This window comes from Anopheles bellator, chromosome 1 (assembly GCF_943735745.2).
Source record: "Anopheles bellator chromosome 1, idAnoBellAS_SP24_06.2, whole genome shotgun sequence".
Classification (NCBI taxonomy): domain Eukaryota; kingdom Metazoa; phylum Arthropoda; class Insecta; order Diptera; family Culicidae; genus Anopheles; species Anopheles bellator.
Genome location: NC_071285.1, coordinates 14,923,304 through 14,947,710, shown reverse-complemented (window position 1 = coordinate 14,947,710; position 24,407 = coordinate 14,923,304). Strand labels below are relative to the sequence as shown.

The 24,407-nt window shown below is 48.7% G+C and overlaps 1 protein-coding gene across 1 annotated transcript in view; it reads left to right on the top strand.

Annotated features, from left to right (window-relative positions):
• LOC131215093 (5-hydroxytryptamine receptor-like) overlaps positions 1-24,407 on the top strand; it is a 35,126-nt gene that overhangs the window by 3,931 nt on the left and 6,788 nt on the right. Inside the window, exons 2-3 of the mRNA XM_058209471.1 lie at positions 8,875-9,118; positions 15,664-15,961. Coding sequence (XP_058065454.1) covers positions 8,875-9,118; positions 15,664-15,961 — 542 coding nt within the window. The remainder of the gene's footprint in view (positions 1-8,874; positions 9,119-15,663; positions 15,962-24,407) is intronic.

The window sequence follows — 24,407 nt, the reverse complement described above, 5'->3', positions numbered from 1 at the left end:
TGGAAATTATTTATGGCCCCGAACGACGGAGCCACCGGAGCTGTGGAAAGGAAAGTGTAGATTGCGATCTCCGAAGACGCCACCGCCGTCGACGGTGACGAAATTCGTATACTCTCACGGAAAAATGTCGGCTTTTCGTGGTAGGTGTGCTTTGGTGCCATTTACTTTCTTTATTGCAAATGAATGGATGGATTTATGGGCAGTCGACGCACACAGTTCGACGACCCGCAGGATCTTGTTCGAACTACGGACGAGAAACGGATTGCTTTTGAGAGGCTTGAGAAGCGTGTCTTTTTTTGTCCTAAAAAGCTTTGTCGGAGCCGCTTGTGAGGAAGGTAACAGTAATGATGATAAATCTGGAGAGAAAATGATCAAACGAACAATTGAATTGTAAATAAGATTACCGAAAACTCAAGGTTTGAAAAATTACCCACAAAAGAACGTAAACACAGGGTGTTTCATTAACGATACATGGTTTCCTTTGGTTATAAAAAACGGCTGAATATTTTTTAATAGTTGAACATTTGTTTGACGGGTTCATTCATGACATTTATGTATAAAATATAATTTCTGTTGCAGAAAATTAGGAAATATGAAAAAAATATTTCCAAAGTGGTAACACATAGTTCAATAAGTCCCGGGACTAACTTTGAAATGTTTGAAATGAAAACTATGAAAAACTATGAAATAAATGAAAAAAAGTCCCGGGACTTATTGAACCGTGTGTTAGGTCGCCAAATTATTCGTCAAAAGCACATTTCATTGAAGATCATTTCCACCTCTGTGGCTATGTTAATAAGCAGTATTGTGGTTCGGAAAACTCACACAAGTTGCTATTGACGAAATAGGACCGGATACAATCGAAGAATGATTCAAAAATAGGTCGAACGAATGAGCTACTGCCCAACCAATAGTGGTAAACATTTGACCAAAATTTTTTTCACAAATAAATGGAAGGATTGAACCTTTCAAATAAATGTTCAACCATTACAAAATATTCAGTCGTTTTTTTATAACCAAATGAAATCATGTATCGTTAATGAAACATCTTGTAGAAAGAATTTTGCTCATAACAGATTCGAGTATTCTTCTATTTCACTCCATTCGAAGAAATTTTTCACATTTCTTTCTTCCTCAAAATCAAATTCCGAGCGCTTAATTAGCTACGGACCGGATACCGAACCGCTTTTCCGTTTTTCCTTGTAAACGACCAATCAAAAATTGAAATATGAAGTCGTGCCGTTTTCCGATTCATTGCAAGTGCAGTGCACTGTGCAGTGCTCCATTGGCATTCCATTCATTCCTCCACACGACGACGTACACCGGCAACCAACCGGCAGCCGGAACCGGATCTACCGGAACCGATGGTTCACTGGCCATGAACCCCCCTAATCACAGATGTTTTGGCATTTTGCACGTCAAATGGTTCGGAAAATTATACGAACGGAACGGCGGGACACGACAAAGCCATTCATTGGTTGTATTGGCGCGGCACCGTTTTGCAGTTTGCACCCCCAGGCCTGGCTCGGCTAGTTGGCGTGACATCCGGTTGACAGGTGGCAGGGCCGACAGAAAATTGCTCCGATCGACTCGTCGACCATCGACCCAATCCGTGATATCCGTGAACTGCGATCCCGGAGCAGCGCAGTGGGGCGAATGGGTAGTGAGGCCAGCCAGCCCTGGAGCATGTGGAGAAACAATTTGAAAACCACTTAAGGTAATTTGGCATCTTCACAATTGCACTGTGTTTTATCCCTACAGAGGGAGCTGCATGTGCGGAAAAACCACTCTCAATAATTGACCACAATCGGCGTTCGTTCGGCGGAACATTCAATCGTGAGCCTACGACACCCTCGAAGGAGCCCTCAAGAGGACGGTGACCTTCATGCGGCCCACCGCCGGGCCAGGGAAGTAGTTGAGCGTTTATGGAGATTGATTGTGGGTCCTGTTCGAGCATAAAACCTGCCTGCCGCTGCCGGGGCGCTCGAATCCTGGCGTGGCAAATCCTACGACGTGACCGGGCTGTGGATGGGGTTGATGGATTATAAATAAATAAAAGCCCGGCCGCATCGCTCCGGCTGCCGAGGATCGATGACAAGCTGCCGGTGTGGGGCGTGCTTGCAACCGATCCTGCAGAGGACACAGTGCTTCGCCTTAGAGAGCGAGCGAGCGAGAGAGAGAGAGAGAGAGAGAGAGAGTGAAGAGATAAATATAGCCTCCCTTGGAACAGTCGGTGGAACAGGTGTCACATTTATGCAGAACCAGGCCGGCCAGGCCAGGCGAAGCGGTGCATGTCCTCCCGCAAGCGTAAACATTCGTCTTCATCATCATTAAACCGCACCTTGCGGATCGGGGCGCCGGGCATATGCGGCATAAAAGTTACAACCTACCCCGACCGACCGACCGAAGGCTAGCGAAGGCTGGCCACCGATAACGGACTTCGTCAAACTAACTGTCACCTGGGGGATAATAAATTACACACTCTGTGGGTCCTCGCTACACACGCCCGTGTCTGATGCTGTTCGATAAAAACCATTGTTTTGCAACCGTGCCCTGGTTTCGCTTTGGTCTGAGGATACTTTTCCGGCCGCGGCCATGTTTTCCGTGCGACAATGTCTCTCCGCGCTTTATTTAACTGGAAGTTAATCAACCGCCACGGCGTGTGCGGCCAATCATCGGCTTTCGCCACGCGAAGGAGATTATTTATGCAAAACGGGAAAAGTGTCCTGTAAACCCCGTTTTTCAACGCTTTTCGCGTACTATCGCCGCCGCGCACATGATTGATTGCTACCGGGGATGAAGTGAGTTTTCCTTCCGAAAAAATGCTCCACCGCTTTTTTTGTGCCGTGTCCATCCACTTCGTTCAGTTCCGAAGCAACACTGTTTTATGTTCCGCGTCTCTGATGACGATTTTCCAACCGTTTTCCTGCGCTCGACTTTGATGTTCGCGATAAAAGTAATTACATAAATATTGTTCGATGCTCGAGAGAACCGCGGCCAGACCGAGACCTGATAAGAATGTTGGCCCACTGGCTGTGCGGGATCCTTGTTACCTTGAACCTTGACTTCTTCCGATTTGTGGCCGGCCCGTTTCCTGCTGGCTCATCACAACACGCACGAATACGAGGCTCGCGGCGGCAGATAAGGAATCAATTTCCACCCACCCGAAACATGGCTCGGGGAGTTTGTTCGCCGTCGCCCACCCAACACCCGCCGAAGGACCGGAAAATTTTGGATTTCTAGGCTGGACTTAGACTGTATGTTTACGACACAAAAACAATTTAACGGCCGCTCTTATTGGCGCTCGCGCTGGCTGGCTGCACTGTCCCGTTGTCCCGATTTGTTGGCCATTTTGTTGCCCCAGCCCCAACGCCCGACGACGGCCACGGGGCACGGGTTTGGAGGTTAAAGGATAGCGCGATTCAGCCCTTCTGGCGGGTCATCGTCCTGGCATCGGGTGTGGCGTGTAATTTTCGGGCAGCCACAAATGCTGGGCGAGTGCTTCCTGGTCCTTGTTACCAGCCGTGCTGTGCCATTTGATCGACTTTTATGGATCAGTTTTTGTTCGCGCTGACGTGAGTATTATGCTGTGACCATCAAATCGTCCCGCGTCGCACTGTCAAATCGGTTAAACGTGTCACGGTGCCCGGATACCGGACACGACACAACAAATCAAGAGCACATCAAACGCAGCCAACATCCGGTTTTAATGTGAACCGGATCCGGAGAAGTCGTTAACGGGTGGTGATACGATTGGATTGGGCGGCAAACCGGTGCTCACTCCGAAGTGTCCTTCCGGGACCGATTCGGATAATTATAGGGTGTTTTTTTTAACCCGGGGCTACCACGATGGTGACGTCCTTGCCGTCTTTGTTTTGTCCTTAATTTATGGCTCATGTCATCCTGTGGTCCGGTTAATTCGTCAGTTCCGGAAGTGTGTTTATTGGGGAATCGAATTAAGTTTTGTATGCAGGATATTTTAAGACACCCCTAATGGAACCCCGTCCCGCGCTCTGACTCTAATGGCACGGTCCATGGGTGGTCGGACTGCTTCCTGTGGCGCTCCCGTAGGCGTGTAGGTGAGTGGTGCAGAAATGTTTTTACAAAAATAGCAACTCCGGGGCGGAAGGCTAATTAAATTTAGATTCACCCCCCCATTGGTGTGGTTTTGTGTTGGGTTGAAAAACACGACTGAATTGAATTACGGCGTGTCCCGCTTTTTCGGTGTGGGAGAAAGTGTCGTCAGCGAAACCGGAAAGGCCCGGCCGCCGCCTTCGCCGATTTACGCGCGGCCAAACCACGGGGACGCGCCTGACGTCCTTTTTGCAATTAATTTTTTGCCGTGACACAAGACGACGCGTGCCGTTGCGCATCCTTTCCTTGGGCCACTTGAGCTACGAGGTGAGGCTTTCACCGGGTTCTCCGCCGCGGGTTTTTGCGGTTTATCTTTTCCAATTATAACTTGCTCCGCTTGCGCCTCGAGTGACGAAGGGCAAAACAATGGGCAACGGGAAAGACCTTTGCTGGCAACCTGGGACGCCAATGACGTAACAGGGTATCCCATGGAATCTTCGGAAAGTCGACCGACGGACAACCCGTTCCGTTCCTAGCGGGAGCTCAGTACGCTTTTCTACGCTTTTTTTGTATTTTCGAATTACGTCGATGATGACGTTGATCACCGCGTGGCCCGTGACGCGGTCCAGGCGCGTCCGCTTCAGGGGGCGACAAAGTTATCCTGAAGTTTCCAACAACCGTGGCAGAACGGTACAGGACCCGGTTTCACCGCTGCTTCGGTTCGGTTAAAAATTAAGCTAATTATTAATGCTTTTGGGCCGTGATTTTCTGGTTTCTTTGTTTTTGGTGGGGACGCCAGAAATAGCACTGCTCCTTGGGGTTGTTTTTGTGGGGTCGATGAAGCGCAAATGATAAAACTCTTGAGCCCTTTCACTGCATCAGCAAGCCGTTTTGCCCGGGGTGATTGTGCTTGTGCCATGGCAAAACACAGTGAGAATTTTAATACAACATCGCGAGCAGCGTCGAACGTTTAATATGGATCATTTGTACGCATTTTGCATCCCCAGCAAAAGGCACATTACCGTGTGCCCAACCGGTGAGGTGATTAAAAATTTACACCATCAACAAACGGTGACAGTGGAAACTTTTGTCAATATCGATGGTAATATTGGAAAACTTTCGGGACAATTTCTCCGGCATCTTAACTGTCCGGGGGCCTCCGTTAACGGGCCAGTGACTCTGGGCTCCAGCCGCATTTCAAACTCCGCCACTCGGGACACCTGATGCTGTCAGCTTACCGTGACAGCCGTTGTCCCCTTGGGGATCCCTCTTTGCTAATCGAATTACGGCAATTAGCTATGCCATCCTCCGGAGGGGACTCAATACGCCTGCGAAATCCCCCGATCACAAATGAGCGACCAGTCACGTGTTAGTAATTGCGGTCGTAGAATGATCGAGGTCAAAATGTACATCACATTTCAATTAATGTCACCTTCCTAAGAAAACGCCTTGTTCGGACATTCATTGTTTCCCTTTTGCCTGGCCCATAGAATGGTCAATTCGATTGGCGAAGAACTATCTCACCGCTTGAGCAACTCAAGGGGATGACTTGTACCGAACATTGAATCTCTTCTAAGGATGTCAAGTTTACTACAGTAAGAAATTTCAGAGAAGCTTCTTCCATACTGAAATGAAATTACACAAAAGTACCTAAATTCATCGTAAAAGCATGTTGATGCGGAAACTTTGACGAAACTCTAATGGTCACCTAGTTGCAGCCATTTCAATGGAAGCTCCTTTTTAGGAGTCCAAGGGTTCTCCTCGTAAAAGGCATCAGTCCTGAAACCCGGGCGCAAGTGGCCGAGGCAACTAAAGCTATTATCAAGCAAATAAACTAATTATAAAGAATTTTCGCACACAATTTCTTTCCGGCTTCGGACTCTTTGCAGGCCAAGCGATTCAAAGCGAGCGAAAAGGAGTTTCGTCTAGAAGGGAAGGGACGAAAAGAAACCCGCCGATTGGTCGGAAATAATTGTCGACCGAACACGTTGGGCTACTAAATGGCCAAAGGATGCGACCGACGATCGTCGAGTTTGGCTTGTCGTCAGGTTTTGGCACCGGATGCACGGCCCAACCAGCCACTGGCCGTACTTCTAATGGGTTCCCGAAAGTTTCACTTCACCGTGGCCCACCCGGCGTTTGCAGACTTAGAATGTGCTTTCGGCCGTAAGCGATGCATATTGGAAAAGTTACAATGTGGCCGCTAAAAGTTTTCCACTCCGGCCGCGCCACCGCCACCTCGATAGCCCCAATCGATACCACCGGGCCGGGACCGGAAATGAAGATCCACAAACCAGTGCCAAGTTTAATGTACTATTTAATCAGTCATTATATTTGTGTAATTGAACGAACGGAAGACCACAGAAAAGGGCTTTACGTAGCCAGTAGTGGGAAGGATTGTGACCGTTTTGTTGGCCATGATTCTTGTCGGTAAACCCAACGTAACTTTAAGACCTTCGGTTTGTGGTTAGGATTCTCCGTAGGAATGATCTTCTGGTGATATGGCAATAGTTTGACAAAGTAAATTGATTTCTGTTGATCTTACCTCTCACCGATTCACGGTCAAGTTTTGCCTAGAAATCGGTTGATCAGTGAAAGTGTCAACTGTCAAGTGACGGTGGGCGAAGTTGGCGAAAGTCGCTGACGACCGCCGATGTTTATGTAAACGATTATAAGTCGCCCTTCAACCGACGCCGAGAAAGAGTTGTTGTTGAGTTCAGCCGTTCGCGAAAAGAAGTTTGCTCTTGTTTAATAGAAAAAAACACATAATGCTCTCGTTGACGGACAAGTTTATGTCATTCGGCTGTCACTTTTCGCTGACAGCTCAACCGACCGTTAGCATCGTCTTCCGGCTCACACGTGTTACCGTGAATTGGTAGATTACGGAACAAACGAGCCCGGCGAGTGATCTGCCACACATGGCCCCACACCGGTGTTGGTGTTTGTCATATTTGAAGAGCACATTTTATTCCTTTATTGGCTTTTGTCACCCGTCCGAAAAGTGCCTTCCTGAAGGAGGACACGGAATGGCAAGCCCGCCCCTTCTGAGTAGTTCAATTGTTGCCATGGCTGCTATGCAAAGGCTCGTTTCCGCTCCCATTGGTGGCAACAATATCCTCACCGGGCGGCGAGAACGATAAGAGTGATTTGATTGGTTTTGTCCACCCTTCAACTGTCATGCTGCTGTGCCACTGCCGTGGGATGTTTGTCCGGTCATCCATTCCAAATATTTACTTGTGGAAGGCTGGCCCAAGAGAGGCTGTCTGGCCGGCCGGCCGGCCGGTAAACCGAATGCCAGGCACGCATCACCATTTCCGGTCCAGAAGTATGCGTATCAAAGCCGGAACGGTTCCTCGGGAAGGAGCGAAGGGAATAAAAAACTAGAATAAAATCCATCAAACATCTTCTCGGTCGGGCCGACGGCTGTCTCCAAAGTCAGCAGGTTAACCCTGCGGCAGCGGCATGATCTTCGTCCGGGGGACGGTTTGTGGCCCTTGGACGATAATCCATTTTGTCACGTTCCAGGTTTCGGTTCCTTCGCCACGGGGCACCCAAAACGTGGGCCTTCCTCAACTTTCTCGACAAGCGAGCCCAATGCGAGGACCGCTTCGGCAAAAGAGGAACCAACTTCTTACTCTCTGTACCGCTCCGCAAGATAAACCTTGGTGCTGATAGGACCCAACCACCGCCACCGATGGCCGATCCACCGTCTCCTAATCCGGCTCGGTATTAACGTGTGCGCTGAGGACCAAAAAAAAAGCTGAGCCAATCGAGCTGATGCAGAAACTTTTACCCCGGATTTCTGCTTACTTTGGACGTGGAAGTTAAGGATTTGCCCGCGCGCACCCCTCCCGGGAGAAGTGAGGGTTCGATCGATCAAAGCGATTTGGTGGAACGCAAGAAAAAGTAAAACTCCATTTTGGACATCATTTTCGCACCCTCCGCACTTCGCACTAAGCTTCTCGCACCAGCCGACCGGCCGGCCCTTCAACGAATGACTGCGAGGTGCCGTTAGTTTCACCTATTTCGGGTTGAACCGTGTAGACCTGGGACACGGTCCACCACCGTGCCGGTCGCTGCTGCTGGCCTGAAGTCGACGCCGTGACAGTCGTGGCGACCGAGAAGACGGTCGACTACGTGACAAAAATTCCGAACCTGCTGCCGTCCGATATCGATCGGTCCAGGGGATGAGATTTCCTCGTTAAAGCGTACATAATTATGCTGTAAAATGTCTGCGATTCAAGATCGCGGCCCGCTCTCGATAGCAGTTTCGTATCCGAATTGAGTTTTAACTATCCCACCGTAACAGTAATTACTTTTCCGCAGCGATGGGTTGTTTACAAAAAGTTTTGCAAAACGGGCACAAAAAACTTTTTCGGAGAAATGTCACTCAAACTTTAAAGTACACAGGTTGGTAAGGTAAAACCTGGCGGGCTTTTGGAGGTTGTGTAGTTGGCCTTCCCCGAAAAAATTAGAACTCTTGTCGGGTAGTCGCCGAAAGCTAGCGAATGATTGACGGCGAGCTGCACGCACCATCCGAGATCTCTTTGCCGTGCAGCGTGTATGTCTCGCCAGGTTCCGGTCTGGTGGTCATGTCATGAGACTGGCGGAATCTGGTTGATCGCAAATGAAGTCTCTACTGCGTGGTCAGGACCGGTCAGGGGTTGTGATGTCGGATATCAAGAAGAAGTAGGCCAGCGAGCAACAAGAACCAGAAGTGCACACACCCTTTCTCACTAATTTCCTCCGTTCTCCATTCGTTGACCGACTTCTTTGTGCATTCTTCTCGTCCATTCGCAGGAAATGTGTTCGTCATAGCGGCCATTCTACTCGAGCGGAACCTGCAGAGCGTGGCGAACCACCTCATCCTGTCGCTGGCCGTGGCGGACCTACTTGTTGCCTGCCTGGTGATGCCGCTCGGGGCCGTGTACGAGGTGTCGAAGGAGTGGCGACTCGGAGCGGACCTCTGCGACATGTGGACCTCGAGCGACGTCCTGTGCTGCACCGCTTCCATTCTGCATCTCGTAGCCATCGCCCTGGATCGGTAAGTGCCTTTCGTCGTAATTCGATTCCGAACGGACCAGCTCCGGCTCGACTAAACTGCTGGGTAAGGTTGACTGTTGGTGGCCCGACGAGATTGTTTTCGTGCTTCGCCTCGGATTAAACTTTCGTTCCGATTACCTGAGGACCAGAGGTGCAACGCTTCACTTCGGCGGTTTCTGCAAAACGTCAACGAAAGATCCCACGGTCCCGGATCCGGTCTTTTATTATCGTCCTTTTTAAATGTAATCTATTCACCTTTCTTCACTGCACGTACGCCTCCTTGCGATGCACCGCACGTAATGGGACCCCAAAATAAAAACCTGAAATGGTACAGCAGACAGCGTGAAAAGCCGCCGGCCAGCCCCAATTCCGACGGCTTCCGGTTTCAACAGTTTTGCCTCAACCTTTTCAGAAGCCATTCTCAACTCGCCCGGCTTATAGCGGGCGTCTCGAACACACCCAATAGGATCCACATCCAGTGGATGCCTCATATCTTGTCCCTTTTTCCCTTCGTCATGCAATGTATGTGCTCTGCCTCAACTACAAGCTCCAAGGATCCGCTTCGCCCAGGCCCAGCCCGAAGGCGAGCGCAACGTGCAACTCGCTGGAGATTATCTTCAATCCCGGGCAGAACGGCTAGAACCCTTGGGAGAATGGGGACAAGGAGGAGCAGGGCCGCCCAAGCGTATCGGAGATTGACAGCTACCAAAATGAATTTTGCTAACATATGCAGGATCAAGAACACCTGCCGAAGGTACGGTACTCGTGGCCACGGTATGCCACAGTGGGTTCTTCGCTTGCCATCGTCATGCTGAGCCTATTTTCGCTTCTATTGATACACAAAAGACCACGGCCGGGATGGCACAATACCGAAGGAAACCCTTCATCTATCGTGTGCGCTGGTCCCGGAGCAGCATTTCCGGACCAAGCAGTGCTCCTTTCTTTCCTATCTGCAGCCACACAGACCTTGCCAGCAAGCAAAAGCCTGCCCGGGTGCCGTGCCGTGAATTAAAGGAAACCATTTTACAAAACTAACTCTCAAACGACCGCCACCGTCGAGAGGCGCCACTTCTGGTGTGTCTTCAGAGACATCCCCTCGACCGTATGGGCGACCGTCTGAAGGGCGTCTGAGGGGCGAGCAAGTTTCGAATCAAAAGACCTCGTGGACGAGTCGACTCCAGCACGGCGAGGACGCTCCTTTGTGGAGTCGTTCAAACGAAAACGAGACCGCCCGATAAACTGCATCCAACGAAAGGGCTTTGATGTGTCGCGTAGAATATGCTGCAATGGGTGGCGTGAACCGGCCCATTGCCGAAGGGGGTTCTCGGGCGTGCTTGGGAAAGATATTGAACCAGCTAAACACACACATACATATACGCAGTGAGTTCTCAAGAAGTTATTAGGCAAATGAGTTGCATTGTGTGACCAAGTTTCTGCTTTATTAACTTCGCCGTTCGGAAGGTGGTTACTTTAGCAACTGCTTTCGCTGGCTTTGAACACATCATTCTGTCCAATTCTCGGAATTACCGCTTTGAGTTACCGCGACTGTGTTTTGGGTAGAGTCATTAAATCGCTGAGGATATTGGATCAACCGAAAGTTGCCGTTTGGACGAAAATCTGCTGCTTCTACAGGGTGTCCAAACAAGCGTTCTTTTTTCATTTGCTTATAACAAAATAACGACTGAATATTTTTCGATGCTCAAGCATTTATTTGAAAGGTTTATTCTTCAAATTTATGTTAAAAATACAATTTTGATTGCAGAAAATGATAAATTTATTTCCAAAGTGCAAGGTCGTCAACTCATTCCTCAAAAGCACATTTCATTGAAGCTCATTTCCACCTCTGTGGCTATGTTAATAAGCAGTATTGTGGTTAGGAAAACCCCTCAAATCGTGCAAGAGGAGCCAATTCACAACACATGTACTCAAAAATAGTTCAAACAAAAAAGCTACTGCCAAACCGATCGTGGTGAACATTTGACCAAAATTGTTTTACATAAAATAAATTAAGAATCAACCTTTCTAATAAATGTTTAAGCATTGAAAAATATTCAGCCATTTCTGTTTTATAACCAAATGAAAAAAGAACGCTTGTTTGGACACCCTATATTTATACCCCACCAGATTGTCCAGGGTTTTCTCGGGATTGGCTTGGTTTCGCTTTACCATACGTTTACTTTAGAAAATGTGTACAAGTTAATCAAGTGGAAATTGTGTTGGAAATGTTTGCATAAATGTGCAATGTGACGAAATTGGCACACGACAGAAAGGGTAATTGGAATAAATGAAAGCATAGCATGCATTTGACTTGCAGAACACAACCCCGTGATCCAAGAAATGGCATTTTTGATGAAGAAGCTGTTGACTGTTGTTTAGAGTGACTGTTCACAATGCTTATTATTATTCCGAAAACTTCAACAAGTTTTCAATAAAAACTGAAATAATTCAACGAACCCACCCAACGTTGAACTTTTCTCCCCAGCAAGGACTTAAGACCCGTGCGATATTGAGCCCGATTCGAACCCGATACGGAGTCGGGATCCGTCCGAGTAGCGCATTAGAGCCTTTCATTTGTATTCACGCCCCGCTGCACGAAGTGTCTCACAACGAATCGCCCGAAAGGAAACGAAACGAAAAAGTATCTAAGAAAAGAAACTTTTACACCCAAACTTTGTGTGCCATGCACGGTGTTCGGCTAATCTGATTAACTTCAGCGACGAGGCCGTACCGGAAACGCCGGCACCATTGCCAGCCCCGGTGACCGATTTCATTAAAAATAACTGATAGCAGCAGCTGACTGTCAATGTTGCTTGGGTCGAGATGGTTGGCCAACTGGCCGGAAGCCCCGGGAACCCAGCCGAAGAAGTGCCTCGTGCCGTTCTTGGGACCGGCCGATGCAAGTGTATTCAATGGCCAACGACACATGTTCGGGTTGAAAGTTTAGGGTCCAATTTCGTAACATATTCAGACGCAACAAAAGGATTCGCCCGAGGCAGGCACTCTTTCGTACACGGTCGGAGTTTCGGCCAAGGAAAATGCCAAGCCAAAGGGTATATTTGCTAGACATACTCCGTAGCCATATGGTCCAAATGGTGGGCCATCCTTTTCGTTTCCCAGATGCATGCATTATACATCGGGCATACGGCCCCCGGGGGCCACTCCGAAGAACCGGAATAAGAATGGGTGCCGAGAAACATAATTCTTTGCCACGAGAGGCACGCTATTTCTTAATCTTACCACTTAGTGCCGTGTGACAGCTTTCTTTCGTGTGACCACCGTGCGGTCCACATGCCAAAAAGGCCACCACTAACACTAGGCCCACATCTTCAACCCCTCGGCCACGGGAAAATGGTCATGGTTGGCTTCCGGCGAGAGTTCCGTCATTGCATTAGCGCGCTTGCAAAAGAATGGCCGGTCACACGGAGTGCTCGACGGAAAACTACGCAACAGAACGGAACCGCACACACCGGAAAACCCATTAGACGAAGATGGTCCTCAAAAACGTCGTTTACGCCCCGGGTGGGGCTTTTTTTCGTCCACTGGCAAAAGTCAACTGATACAGAAGGTCGCGGTGTGGAACTCCGGCAGCATATTGCAGCGGATAGTTGGGATGTCGTGGGTCCACCGCGGCAGATACAATTAATCACTGTTTTAAGCGGGGTGGGCCAAAAAAAAGCTTTTATCTTACGCGCGGGAAGATAATTTGATTGCTCTGGCATCATAAAGCGCACGGCACATAGCACCGGCACCGTCAGCATAATGGGTGGCTTCTGTTCTGGGGCGCATCGTCCGTCGTCCATGGCGGACACAGATTGTGCCACGGATCGTTAGGCGGGCTCCTCTCGGGATCTTCGCGTGCACGGCCAGGATTATGATGTTAAAGGCACATCTTAGCGCCAGCGCTAATGACCGCCGGCAAGCATAAGACACGGAGCGCCAGGCACCATTCAAGCGCCGAGTGAGCAGCGCTCGGCAGGAAATTATTTTTACATCATAAAAGCAGGACATCTTGAATCATCTCATTCGCGAATCCAGGGCAAAAGTGTGCCCCACTCAAGCTTGATGATTTTTTCATTTAAATTTAGACAACCCATAATGTCCGAAGCTGCATTCGTCTGTAGGTGGTACGGTTTCAGGATAGCGTCGAGTTGCCACAAAGACCACGATAAAGTTCTCTTTCTGCAATGGACCATTAACTACAATCAGGTTCCACTTGGCGGTGCAATTGTGGTCCATTTCAATTACTACGTAATTTTCCCACGATGCAACGCAACAACGGTTGATGGATGCCACCACCGTCGTGGTATTTTTCTGTGTGAATGGCCCGGAAAAGATGCCCACAAAGTGCGCCATTGTTCGCGTCCGCATATTTACTACGATTGCCACCGACGCGCGCGGGAAGAGTGTCATTATAGCTGCAAGGCTCCCGAAATGCATAATCAACCGCGACGCGTGCATCGCTGATGATGATGCACATTTTATGCACCCCCCCAAAAGCCCTTCTTCGGCGGGAAAATGAAGCCGCAACGTTAGGGAAGTTTTACATCGATTGGCCACCACCGAGCAATTGGATGCTCGGCTACCTTCCAAATCACACCCCGGTTGGAGGTTTCTCCCTGAATACATGTTGCTACTCCCGGGTTTAATCGGGATCAGCCGGTCCACCGAAAGTGCACATTCATTTTCAGCAATTTACGGTGGTCCGTACTGCTGTTTCGGGGCCATGCACCGCAATTTGCACCGCTTGGTGCTGTGCTGTGTGCAAACATTTACCCTGCTCCGAAAGCCCTTTTAGGCGGCAGCATGCGCCACTGCGTCAGGATGCGCCGCCCCAAAAGAAAACCCTGCAGAAATCACAGACCCAGGCGCCGTTGCAGGTCCCCGGCACGTACGACAGATTATGCCAAAGGATAAACATTTCCCGCCGCCGCCGTCGTGGCAGAGGTGCATGGCACGGATGCATGTGCATCCGGTGGGTTGCTCGCGCCAAGTTGCAAAATAATTTATCAAATCCATATTTATGGGTTCGCGCATGGTACTCTGCGGAGGAAGCGTTATCACAGTAAGCCCCCCCGGCATCGGCAGCAGCATCGACGGTGCACGAGTTCCCAGGAACTCGTGGACTCCTCCTAGAAGCAGGGCTGGCCTCCAGGATTGTGAGTCGGCAGCACAACGGCGATCATCCCGGCAATGGATTCAACTTTTACACATAAAATTCCCTGCTTGAGTTCTCAAAAGACTCCGACAAGTATATCGCTCTGTCCGAAGGAAAACTCCGAAAAGGAACTTCTTCCAATTGCGAAGCAAAACACCTTCACTGAGTGGCCGAAACTTCGCGAACTTCGGTTCACGCAGCTTGTTAACGCTCTTTTGTTACGCCTAACTATTGCTCAAGTCAAAACATCGGCAGACGGAGAGAATGTGGACAGTGCTCGAGTGGCACACACGTATGAGACTGTCAATGGCAGCGTTCGACCCACTTTGCCAGCCAGCCTGCCATCTGTAGTAGCCCCCAGCTGTGGCCAGTCGTCGTTCGGCGTTGCAGGCTGCTGCAGCTTCGGTATGTAAAATATCGTGCACTGCATTCAATTTAAATGCAAATTTCACGTGCACGTATTGTGAGTGTCTGTGTCGCCATTCCTACTATGCCACGAACCCCGCCGCGCGGGACGAACCTTCGCAGGACGAATGCGAGGCAGTGGGTACCTCCTGCGGACAGATGCTGCTGGCCATGGTATCGCTGGCCAGAATTGCCAGAGAGAGGATAGCACAACGTCACCGTCACCGTAACGTGGGATGGGATAATTTGCCAACATTAATTGATTTTTGAGGTAATACCAGGTCGTTTCCTTGAAATTCGGACTGTTAAAAAGATGGCTCTACATGCCGATGTGGACTTTACCGTTTTGCTGTTCATTCATCATTGCTTTGTTTTGACAACACGTAAATGAGTTCAGGTCGAAAAAAAAATCAAATCAATTTGCAACCGATCTTTGAAAGGTTTAGACCATATTTTTCTGCTAGCTGTTGAAGAAAACTGTCACAGAATTGCATCAAATGATTGTCGAAGCTTGTTTTTCGAAGATCGCGGAAGACTCCAAAAAAAGGACTTTCTGATGGGACAGAAAGGTGTGGTGTAACCCAAGCTCCTAAAACCTTAATTCAGATCGCTATTGACCACGAATGATCAATTTGAACCATGCATTGATCGAAAAACGACCAAAATGCCGTTTCTCTTGTACGTTCTTGAATATCATTATTTTTCATCGATGGGACACGTATTGGCTGAGCAGCAGTTCGTTTCCTACGTGGAAGTCTAAATTGGATGACTAATTAGATTACTTAAAAAGACGAAGAATTCTTCCGTCTGGGAATCCCCGATTTAGCAGAGAGATAGGAGAAATGTATAGCTAGCGCATAGTTTGACTAAAATAGAAATTTTCCTTTCAATGTTATAAACATTTGATGTTTTTTAAACAGTCCAAATCTCAAGGAAACAATCTGGTAAATGTACTTCTTTTGGTCTTGACACTCCTTCGCCGGCAGGTACTGGGCAGTGACGGACATCGATTACGCGCACCAGCGGACGGCACGGCGGATCGGCTACATGATCATCATCATCTGGACGCTGTCGGTGCTGGTCTCGATCGCGCCCCTGCTCGGCTGGAAGGACCCGGAGTGGGAGGCACGCGTCTACCAGGACCTGCAGTGCATCGTGTCGCAGGACGTCGGCTACCAGATCTTTGCGACCGCGTCCAGCTTCTACGTGCCGCTGCTGGTCATCCTGTTCCTGTACTGGCGAATATTCCTCGCCGCCCGGAAGCGGATCCGTCGGAGGCAGCAGGTACGTGCACAGCGCGGGCTTCGGTTTCGGTTTGTTTCGGTTTTTTCGGCTTCCGTTCGATTCGTTTATCACCCTGCCCTCACTGTCGGTTCTCCGTTTCTTCACGTGGACGTCAGTTTCGCGTTTCGCTTCTTTCTGTTCCCGTTTTACTCTCTGTCCAATGTTTCGCTCTCTCTCTCTCTCTCTCTCTCTCTCTCTCTCTCTCTCTCTCTCTGTTTCGCTCTTCTAATCACCTCGTTTTTCAATCGATCACCAACTTTCTTGTTCCGGTTTGTTTGTTGTTTAACTTGTTCGCTGTTTTTCCGAATCTACGTGTATCTAAGTATTTCGACCATTTTCACCACTTCGCTTTCATCACTTTATTTTAACCACTTCATTGTTCACGTTTTCGTTGATCGCCTTCATCTTGCATCGGTCGTCTTTTCTTTCTCGTACCGGTTGACTTCTCCAGAGTTCGAATTCCCTCACATTGACACCGCTCAACATGACTGTCGTATAAACACGAGTCGCCTGCCCCGTTCCCGTCCACCGTTTTTCGACAACGGCACTGACGACGTATGTGTTGACAGTCGATTTCCGAGAAATTGATTTCTCAACCTCAAGTGGTGCAGGATGACTTCGTTACGGGCGCCGGTGACGCGATGCAACCCTTGCAGTGGCTGCAGCGGAAGCAATACCGACACATACACTCGACCTTTGTCGCAACACAGACATAAAGCACACACAGAGAGAGTGGGACCGACAAAGTGGGAGCCACTCATAAACCCGTCCGCTTCTTGACGGGTCTTTCGGAGGGTCGTTTGGAGAGGATCGGCTGTCCTTTCAAGCACGCGGCCAACGTACCAGGCTCCCAGCAGACACACACGCATACACTCGCAAGATGCACTTCACGAACACATAACCGACCGGACGGGGGAAGAAAAAACCCGCATTCCGTTCGAAGCTTCATTTTCCACTCCATCCGCACATCAGCATTTAACATCCGGGGCCCACAATGAAGGTTGACAGTTTTTCCGCTTGCGCTCCCGCGGTGCAGCTGCGGTGCATATCCCCCGTTCCCTCCTCTTCCTATATGTTTCTTTCTCACTCTATCATTGGTTAGCTTTCCAGCTGGTTCGACGTTACAGAGCCGCCGGCGATGGCCTCGGCGGATAGTTTCACTCTTTAACGTTTTTCCGAAACTATTTTCTGGTTCCATTTTTTTGATTGTGCTCTTCGTCCATTGTGTGCGCCGTATCGTAATCTATGTGTTTACTCTTTCGCTGTCCATACATGTGTGTCTGTTTGTGTGTTTGTGCATTTTTCATACTTTTCTACATTTTTACTCACTCTCGGAACGGGTGCTACTTTTTTCTCATTTTCACTTGGATTGTGGTGCAAAACTTTACTTTTTCGCTTTTCTCGCTCTTTTAATTCTTTTGAACGGTCAAAGAAGGATTCCTCTGTTTTCATGAGTGTTCATGGTTTTGTACATCATAATTTTATGTTTGACTTTCGCTCGCGCTAGCTGTTACTAAAGTTGAAACATTTGGTTACCGTCTTAGCTCACGGACCATACGAAACCCGCCGTTTCGCTTCCGGTTCCATGTTTGTCTGCGAATCTACCGATTGTTTCCGTTTTTCACTTTACACTTTACTCCGGTTGTGTGCTTTTTACCGTATTAGCTCGTTCACTGTTTACTCGTGTGTAGCTTCATATCTTGGTAGATTTCGGTCGGATTTTTTCTCCAACACACAACAACGAACCGCGTTTCTTTGTGCATCGTAACAACGCGCGGATGTGGGTTTCGGTTTCGCAAACGACCATCTTTTTTGAGGCGTTTCCATCGTGTGGTTTGGTAATTGTGTGTTTTCGCTAGTCGTTTTCGCCCGAGCAAAGGCGCTTCATGATGCTGGTGCCGCTCGACGGGAGGCACCGTGCTTATCCGTGTTCCCAGTTGGATGCGCCATTTTGTGCAATTGTGTCTTCCGACCGCCCAACCCCTTCTCAAGGACATGTTCCTCGGTTTCCAGTTTTGCGGGTTCTGAATTGTGGCGTGTTTTTCGCCGTAAAACCCCTGTGGAGATATTCGGAGAACCCGCGTTCCGTCTGCAAAGTCTGGTCTGGCGGTATTTTTAGTTACGATTCTTTATTTCGTGAACAAAAAGAACTCGATCTTGGTAAAGGTAATGATCGAAGACAAGACAACGACGCCTGCGTACGGGGAACCGGGTAACATGGGCCTAGTTGATAATCTCCACACATGGTGTTAGTCCTGTTCGTTGCCATTCCGTAGACCATCGTACATTGAAACACTCACAGACATTGAATTCGAAGTAATATGCTAACTTTCTTCATTTCGCACACATACAGGGCAGAACAATAGTGCAATTGATACCAAAACCTTTAGTAAGTATTTCTTTATAGTTTTTTTTTGGTTTGTGTTTAGTTTGGTTCCATCTTTGTGTTCGTCTCGGACTGGACCTTTGGTAGTTTTTATGTTCACGTGTGTGACGTGTGTTTATTTATGTTTCGAGCCCATCCACAAAAACAAAACACGTGTGTTTCAGCGCTGCTGCTCCGTTCTTATGGTTTGTATTCAAAATAAATTAAAACCTATCGGTAGTTATGTACACACGGTTTTGCTGTGGTTTTATGTTCCGTATTTGTCTCCCTTGTGTTTCGTTATCGAGCCAGTAACATAGATGTGCCGTAGAGCGATTGATTGCGTGTGCAACAAAATTGATGTAACACAAGCAAACAGACACAAAAACACTTACACCAAATTTAGCGCCACAAATCTACTCGACTCCGATGCAAATCCCGGGACCACTCACGCGTTTGGAAGTATCATGTTTCGTTGTAGTTCTTCACGCATTAGGAGAGTAATTCACAAGTTCACAATGATAAACTTTTCCGAACAGCGCCATCAATGTTGTGTGTGAGGATAGTCCCTCGTTTAGGCTTGTAGCGAATAGCGAATGGAATCGTCACAGTCACTAAATGTCATTAAATGCCAAAAAAATCCTTGCCCAAAAAAGGCGAAAATACAGCCCTTATCGCCTCTTGACGCTAGTGGTGTACCTGAGCAGTAGCTTGTAGTGTTTAAGTGCTGTCTTTCGGTCTAGACAACTCCAGTATACAATATATACGCACGAGAGCAGTGAGCTTATGGGACCCCAAGCGCAAGGAAAATGGACCTGCAGCTGCGCTTAACTATATCGCTAACACCTTAGCTGGCGTAGTGCTTGCTTTGTGAATGTGCCGCAAGAACGCAACCGGTGCGCTGCTAAACAACACTCCAATCCTTATTCCGAAACCCGTAACCCGGAGTTCCTAGAAAGGCATTAGGTCTTGGATAGGTGTGTGTCTCCGTGTCCGTTTACTCACGCTTCTTCCACTCCATGCAGTGCATCATCCCTAGTGCTCGCTGGCACTAGGTCAGCACCTCTCACACCCTAGGTCCACCAAGTAGTTCACCGTAGTGGCAACAGATCCAGTACCAGTACGCCTTCCAAACGGATGCACTAGAGAGCCTGGTCTAATGACTCTGGCAGGGAATTGAAGTGTAGTTTCAGGAACGTTTGGTTCCGGAAAATGGGATTCTGATTTACACAATCAACATTTAATGGCAATTCACCTATTGTAACAACCGGCGGTGCCACTGCATACCAATGAGGCACGCGATCCGAACACATGGGGTGCGAGGTGCCAGTTTTCTTAGCCAGGATAATGGCGTCGAGTGGAACTCCACGCCAGGCAGGGTACGAGATGATTTGCCAAGTGGCTCCTGCTTTGCGCTGTAAGCTTGCTGATGCATCGAAGCCGGACGTAGAGCCGGAAACGGGAATGATGCTCGTTTATGCAATTTGCAAATATGATTTCACCACCCCCGTTCGGGCGGTCTACAATCCTGCGCGCCGCCGCGCCGTGAAGAGGTTCTTGTATTTGCCACTGATCCATTCCGAGATTTATTCCAAAGAAATACCGTACCGCAACTTCATGTGTTTCAAGCTTTACAGCATTCAATTGGCATTGATTGGCCGAAAGGATTGGTTCAGGAGCACTCCTCCTCACCTCGCAAGCCGGCGGTTTCCCGGAAACGTCTCCTGTTCCGGCTTCGGGTCCGGAACACCGCGGCGGCAGGGATTCGATTTGTTTCTTGATTGAGTTCCATTGTGTGCCTGCTTCTGGCGGCTGTATGAGGTATTGTGTGTAGGTTGGTGAAAGTTTTCCTCCGCTTTCCGCCCGGTGTTGTCCTTCCGCACACCACGCGCGGTGGAGCGCTTTTACGAGCTCAAAAGTTTTCAGTTCTGTGTGAATCTACGCCGCGGTTCCGCATCCCGCTGTCAGGAAGGGAGATGATGTTTTATGCTTCATCGAGCAGTGATGCATGTTTTTCTTTCGCCGTTTGTTTCTTTTTGGGTGACGGCCAATCTACTGCATCTCATTGCCATAATTCGATCAGCACCGTACCAGCACCGCCGTCGGATGTTCGCTGTAAGATGGATAACTATCTTCAGTTCTCTACGCCCGAAACTTTATGAACACAACGCTGGGCAGCATTGGGATGCTGTCGAGCACCAGATAAACATATTTCCCCACCACTGGCCACTACTCAAGTGGCCAGAGACTCGATTAAACTATTCGTTCAATCGGAGTTTGTCGGAAAGTTTGAAGGATGCATCCGGATCACTCCGGGGTCAAGACACCGAGGCCACTTACGGAGATTGCCACCAAGTTTTCTCCCCCAGAGGATTGTTTACGCTAGTTCTAATAGCCTCACTGACCCCGGTGGAGTGATCGAACGATGCGGAAGACATTGTTCCGCCGGAAGTATTTGAAAAATAAGTTGCTTCTACGCTCACGGAATTCTCTGCCTTCCTGGTGAGGTTGGTAGCTTAGGCAAGTCTCGAAGGTACATCCTTTCCACTATCGATGCAGTCAGACCGCAGGACTAGCAGAGAACCTCCTCTGTCCTGCAATGCGTTGGAATCGTGTATGAAAATTTCATCGGCGCCGCTTAGTCAGTAAATCTGACAGTGGCTGAGGTTAGTGCCCTGCCAGTGCCCTGGGTACTGAGGGGTTAAAAATGGGCAACGTTTCGGTGTGCAAGAGTTTGACCTTTCACCGTTTGCTCGAGTGCCACACTTCCTCGGTGGCAGTGGTTTTGTATCCATGATGCGGCTTTCCAGGTCGGATGGTGGTCCTACGGCCACGACGGCCCTGCGACAAAAGGACTTCTCGCTGTGAGCTCCACATGGACTGGTCGCTACAGCTTTCCACCGAATCCCCGCTCGAGCCCACGTGGGTCGTTACACACATACACTCACTCGCTTGCGGCGTATGTATGTGTGCTTTCTGGAAGACTTCATCGACTACGTTTCTGGCAGGTTGCAGTCGCAAAACCACCGACACCACAATAGTGCCATTGCGTGTGCACATCCTGAGGTTGATTCACGGCCCAGTGCTCCTCATGGGGGCAAGTTGTGTGCCAATTAGTGTCTAGTATCCGATGGTGTCCGGTGCTGACACCGGTTGCCAGCATTTTAGAATTGACTGAGTCAGTGACCCGACAAAATGGAACCAAATTAAATTAAACAATTCGATCGCCAACGAGGGCCGATCGTTGCGTAGGGCGCACCATAATAACCCCTTAACTGATTGCCGCCGATGATCGATGAACTATTAAAACACGGCGCGCCACAACTAATGGAGGGTGAACCGAAGTACCGAACTGTGTGCGAGGTTTATTCATGAGCATCAGTATGCACTTCCTGCTGCGGCATTAGTTCCGGTGGGCGGTTTTTGAATGGCATGAGAAACAATGGGCGACGTGAATGATTGAAACTTTGATGTGTGCGCTAGAGGTGGCCCGAAGGTCCGCTGGTTGGCGCTGGAGGACCATTCCCATCCCATACGGTTTACGTCACACGTAGCTCACAGATTTGTGGCAAAAGTTTCCAGCGGGCAATCTAATCAATTTCTATTCCACACTTGAGCGGTTCCATGCCGTAGCGCAGCATAAATAATTCATCAACCCTTGTGTTGGCGTTTCTTTGACAAACACGGCGCCCTGGAGTTTCCATCGCCTTTTTCGTCCCATGGTCCATTTCGACCGTTCAGCGTTTTCGGCTTGCGAAAACATGCGAAAAGTGCCACAAAAATTCAAAACACTCCGCTCGCACAAGCGGTGGCCAAGAAAGTTCCACATTGCGATCCAGAAAGCGGACGAACGTCGAACGGAATGTGCACGCTCCGCCGAGTATGCAAATTGATTTTTGCTGCAACGTTTCGCCGAACCATCCATTCTTGACGGCGCCACCGTCAGCCGCCTTCGCCACTGCACCAGGCTCGGACCGGGGCACTCTGGACTCCTTTCACGAATGATTCTTCAGCTGCAGTGGAGAGTTTGTTGCTCATATTCCGACTCAGTTGCTCGAGTGTATCGATTATGGTTCAATTTGAATACCATTATCTGACTACGTCTCTGCTGTGCGGGATCTTCCGCGATCGCCGTGAAGCCTAGGTTTGTTGGTACGGGAAAAAATATTTGTTTAAAAAAGGGTAATTTATGTACATCAAATTGACAATGTTTGTATTTTTCAATCATTTTACTAAAATACGTACCGCGTTTGACATTGGGTTAGAACAAGGAACAGTAAAGATAGGCCCGAACCGTAGGACACACGATCGCAGGATTGCGCTGCCAAGTACCTCGTTAACAAACCGACAACAAGTGGTCGCCATTGATACCACGGGTACTCACTGCTGAACAGGGAAGAAAAGGAAATTTTAATTAGCTCTATAATTGACAAACTAACAGAAAATACCGTCCGCAGCTCGAGCGGCCGAGCGGCTTCGGTGAAGAAACAAGTTGCTCGCGTGAAGGGTGCACAGAGCGCAGACAGCAACTGAGCCTTCTATAAGATTCTGGTGCTGATTTTCTGTCAAGATTATTCAATTAGTTTGTTTCCGCCTAATTAGAGTCACAGGTACGCCACTACTACTAGAGTAGCGGAACGTAATACTCTTCTGCCGCGTGCCACTCGAAACGGATGTTGGCTTGAAACTCAGAACATCGACAATCCAATCACAAAACGTCATTACGTTCGTTATGTAAATACCGTTTTGTAACCTTCTTGCATTCATTTTGTAAGAAAAGTTTAGTTATGTTGCTTGGCGGTACTGCCAGAGATTGTTCGATTGAAGGGAACTTATCCTGAAGGAGATTTAATTAACGACAAACACATATTTCAATTCATTTTGACTCCGGGTCTGGACTTGCGAGATATGTCCACATCTGTTTCCTCAATCCAAACCATAAACGACACACATTTGAGTCGCCAAATCTCCGGAAGTGCCGTAGAGATAACTAATCGATGATCCCAAAATTAGGATTGATAAGATGAGGTATACCTTAACATTCCCCACATTGTCCCACAAGCGTTGAGATAGGCAACCCATTGATAGGAAACAAAATGGGTCAGTTCGGCTAGGGTTTTGCAGCAGTTATGAAGCTGCGGCTGAACAGGCATAGACTTCGGTTGCACCGTTCCCAACCTGTGGCTTCAAGCACTGAATTACCCCAAACGGTACACACTGGTGCGTCATCAAATGTCCACTATTGCCATTTCCGACCACTCTCCGCCGGAAAAAGTTGTGCTCAAAAAATAACAGGAAATACACACTAGGAAGGAAAGAGATTAATGAAATTGCTCTATATGGCGGTCGCATGCTGTTTTTCAAGCTCCCAACGTTGCCGCGCCGCGCGTTGTTGCTAAATCGACCGAGTATCATTTTATTACTTTCACTTATCAGACGGCGTTCCGTGTGGAATGAAACACACCGTGTGCCGGGACTGAAACTAGGGAACAGATTCTCCTCCTCCAGGTTCCACCAGGTTCTTCGAATTATCCCAGTTTATGGCTCTAGGTGTTGTAAAACTGATATCCCTATAAAACTACACTCCATATGATCGGCCCGGCTCAGTGCGATTCGAGAACGGGTACCGCGAACATTACGAGAGACAGCACGACTGTAGGGCGTCTTTATGATGCATAGGCTAGCTATTGCAGTTGTGATACTGTTACACGCGATACCGAATATAAGTGCGACGGGATCCAAGGTGGCAAGAGATGTGGTCTGCGAAACGGCAGGACGCCTCCCGGACTATAATACAGTGGACTGTACGACCTATTATGTGTGCACGTTGAATACGCAGGGCAACCTCATAGCGCTGCTATCGCAATGCCCATCCTCAAGTCTGTTTTCATTCGAAGAACTCAAATGTGTCTCAGCAGACTCCTACGTTTGTCCAGTGAATGGAGGCACGGAAGAACAAACGACTGAGATGCCATCTTCTACCACGGAAAATGGGGCCGAATTTCAGTGCACAGCCGGGGGACGATACCCGAATCCGGCTTCATTGGACTGCAAAACGTACTACTTGTGCTCGCAGAACAC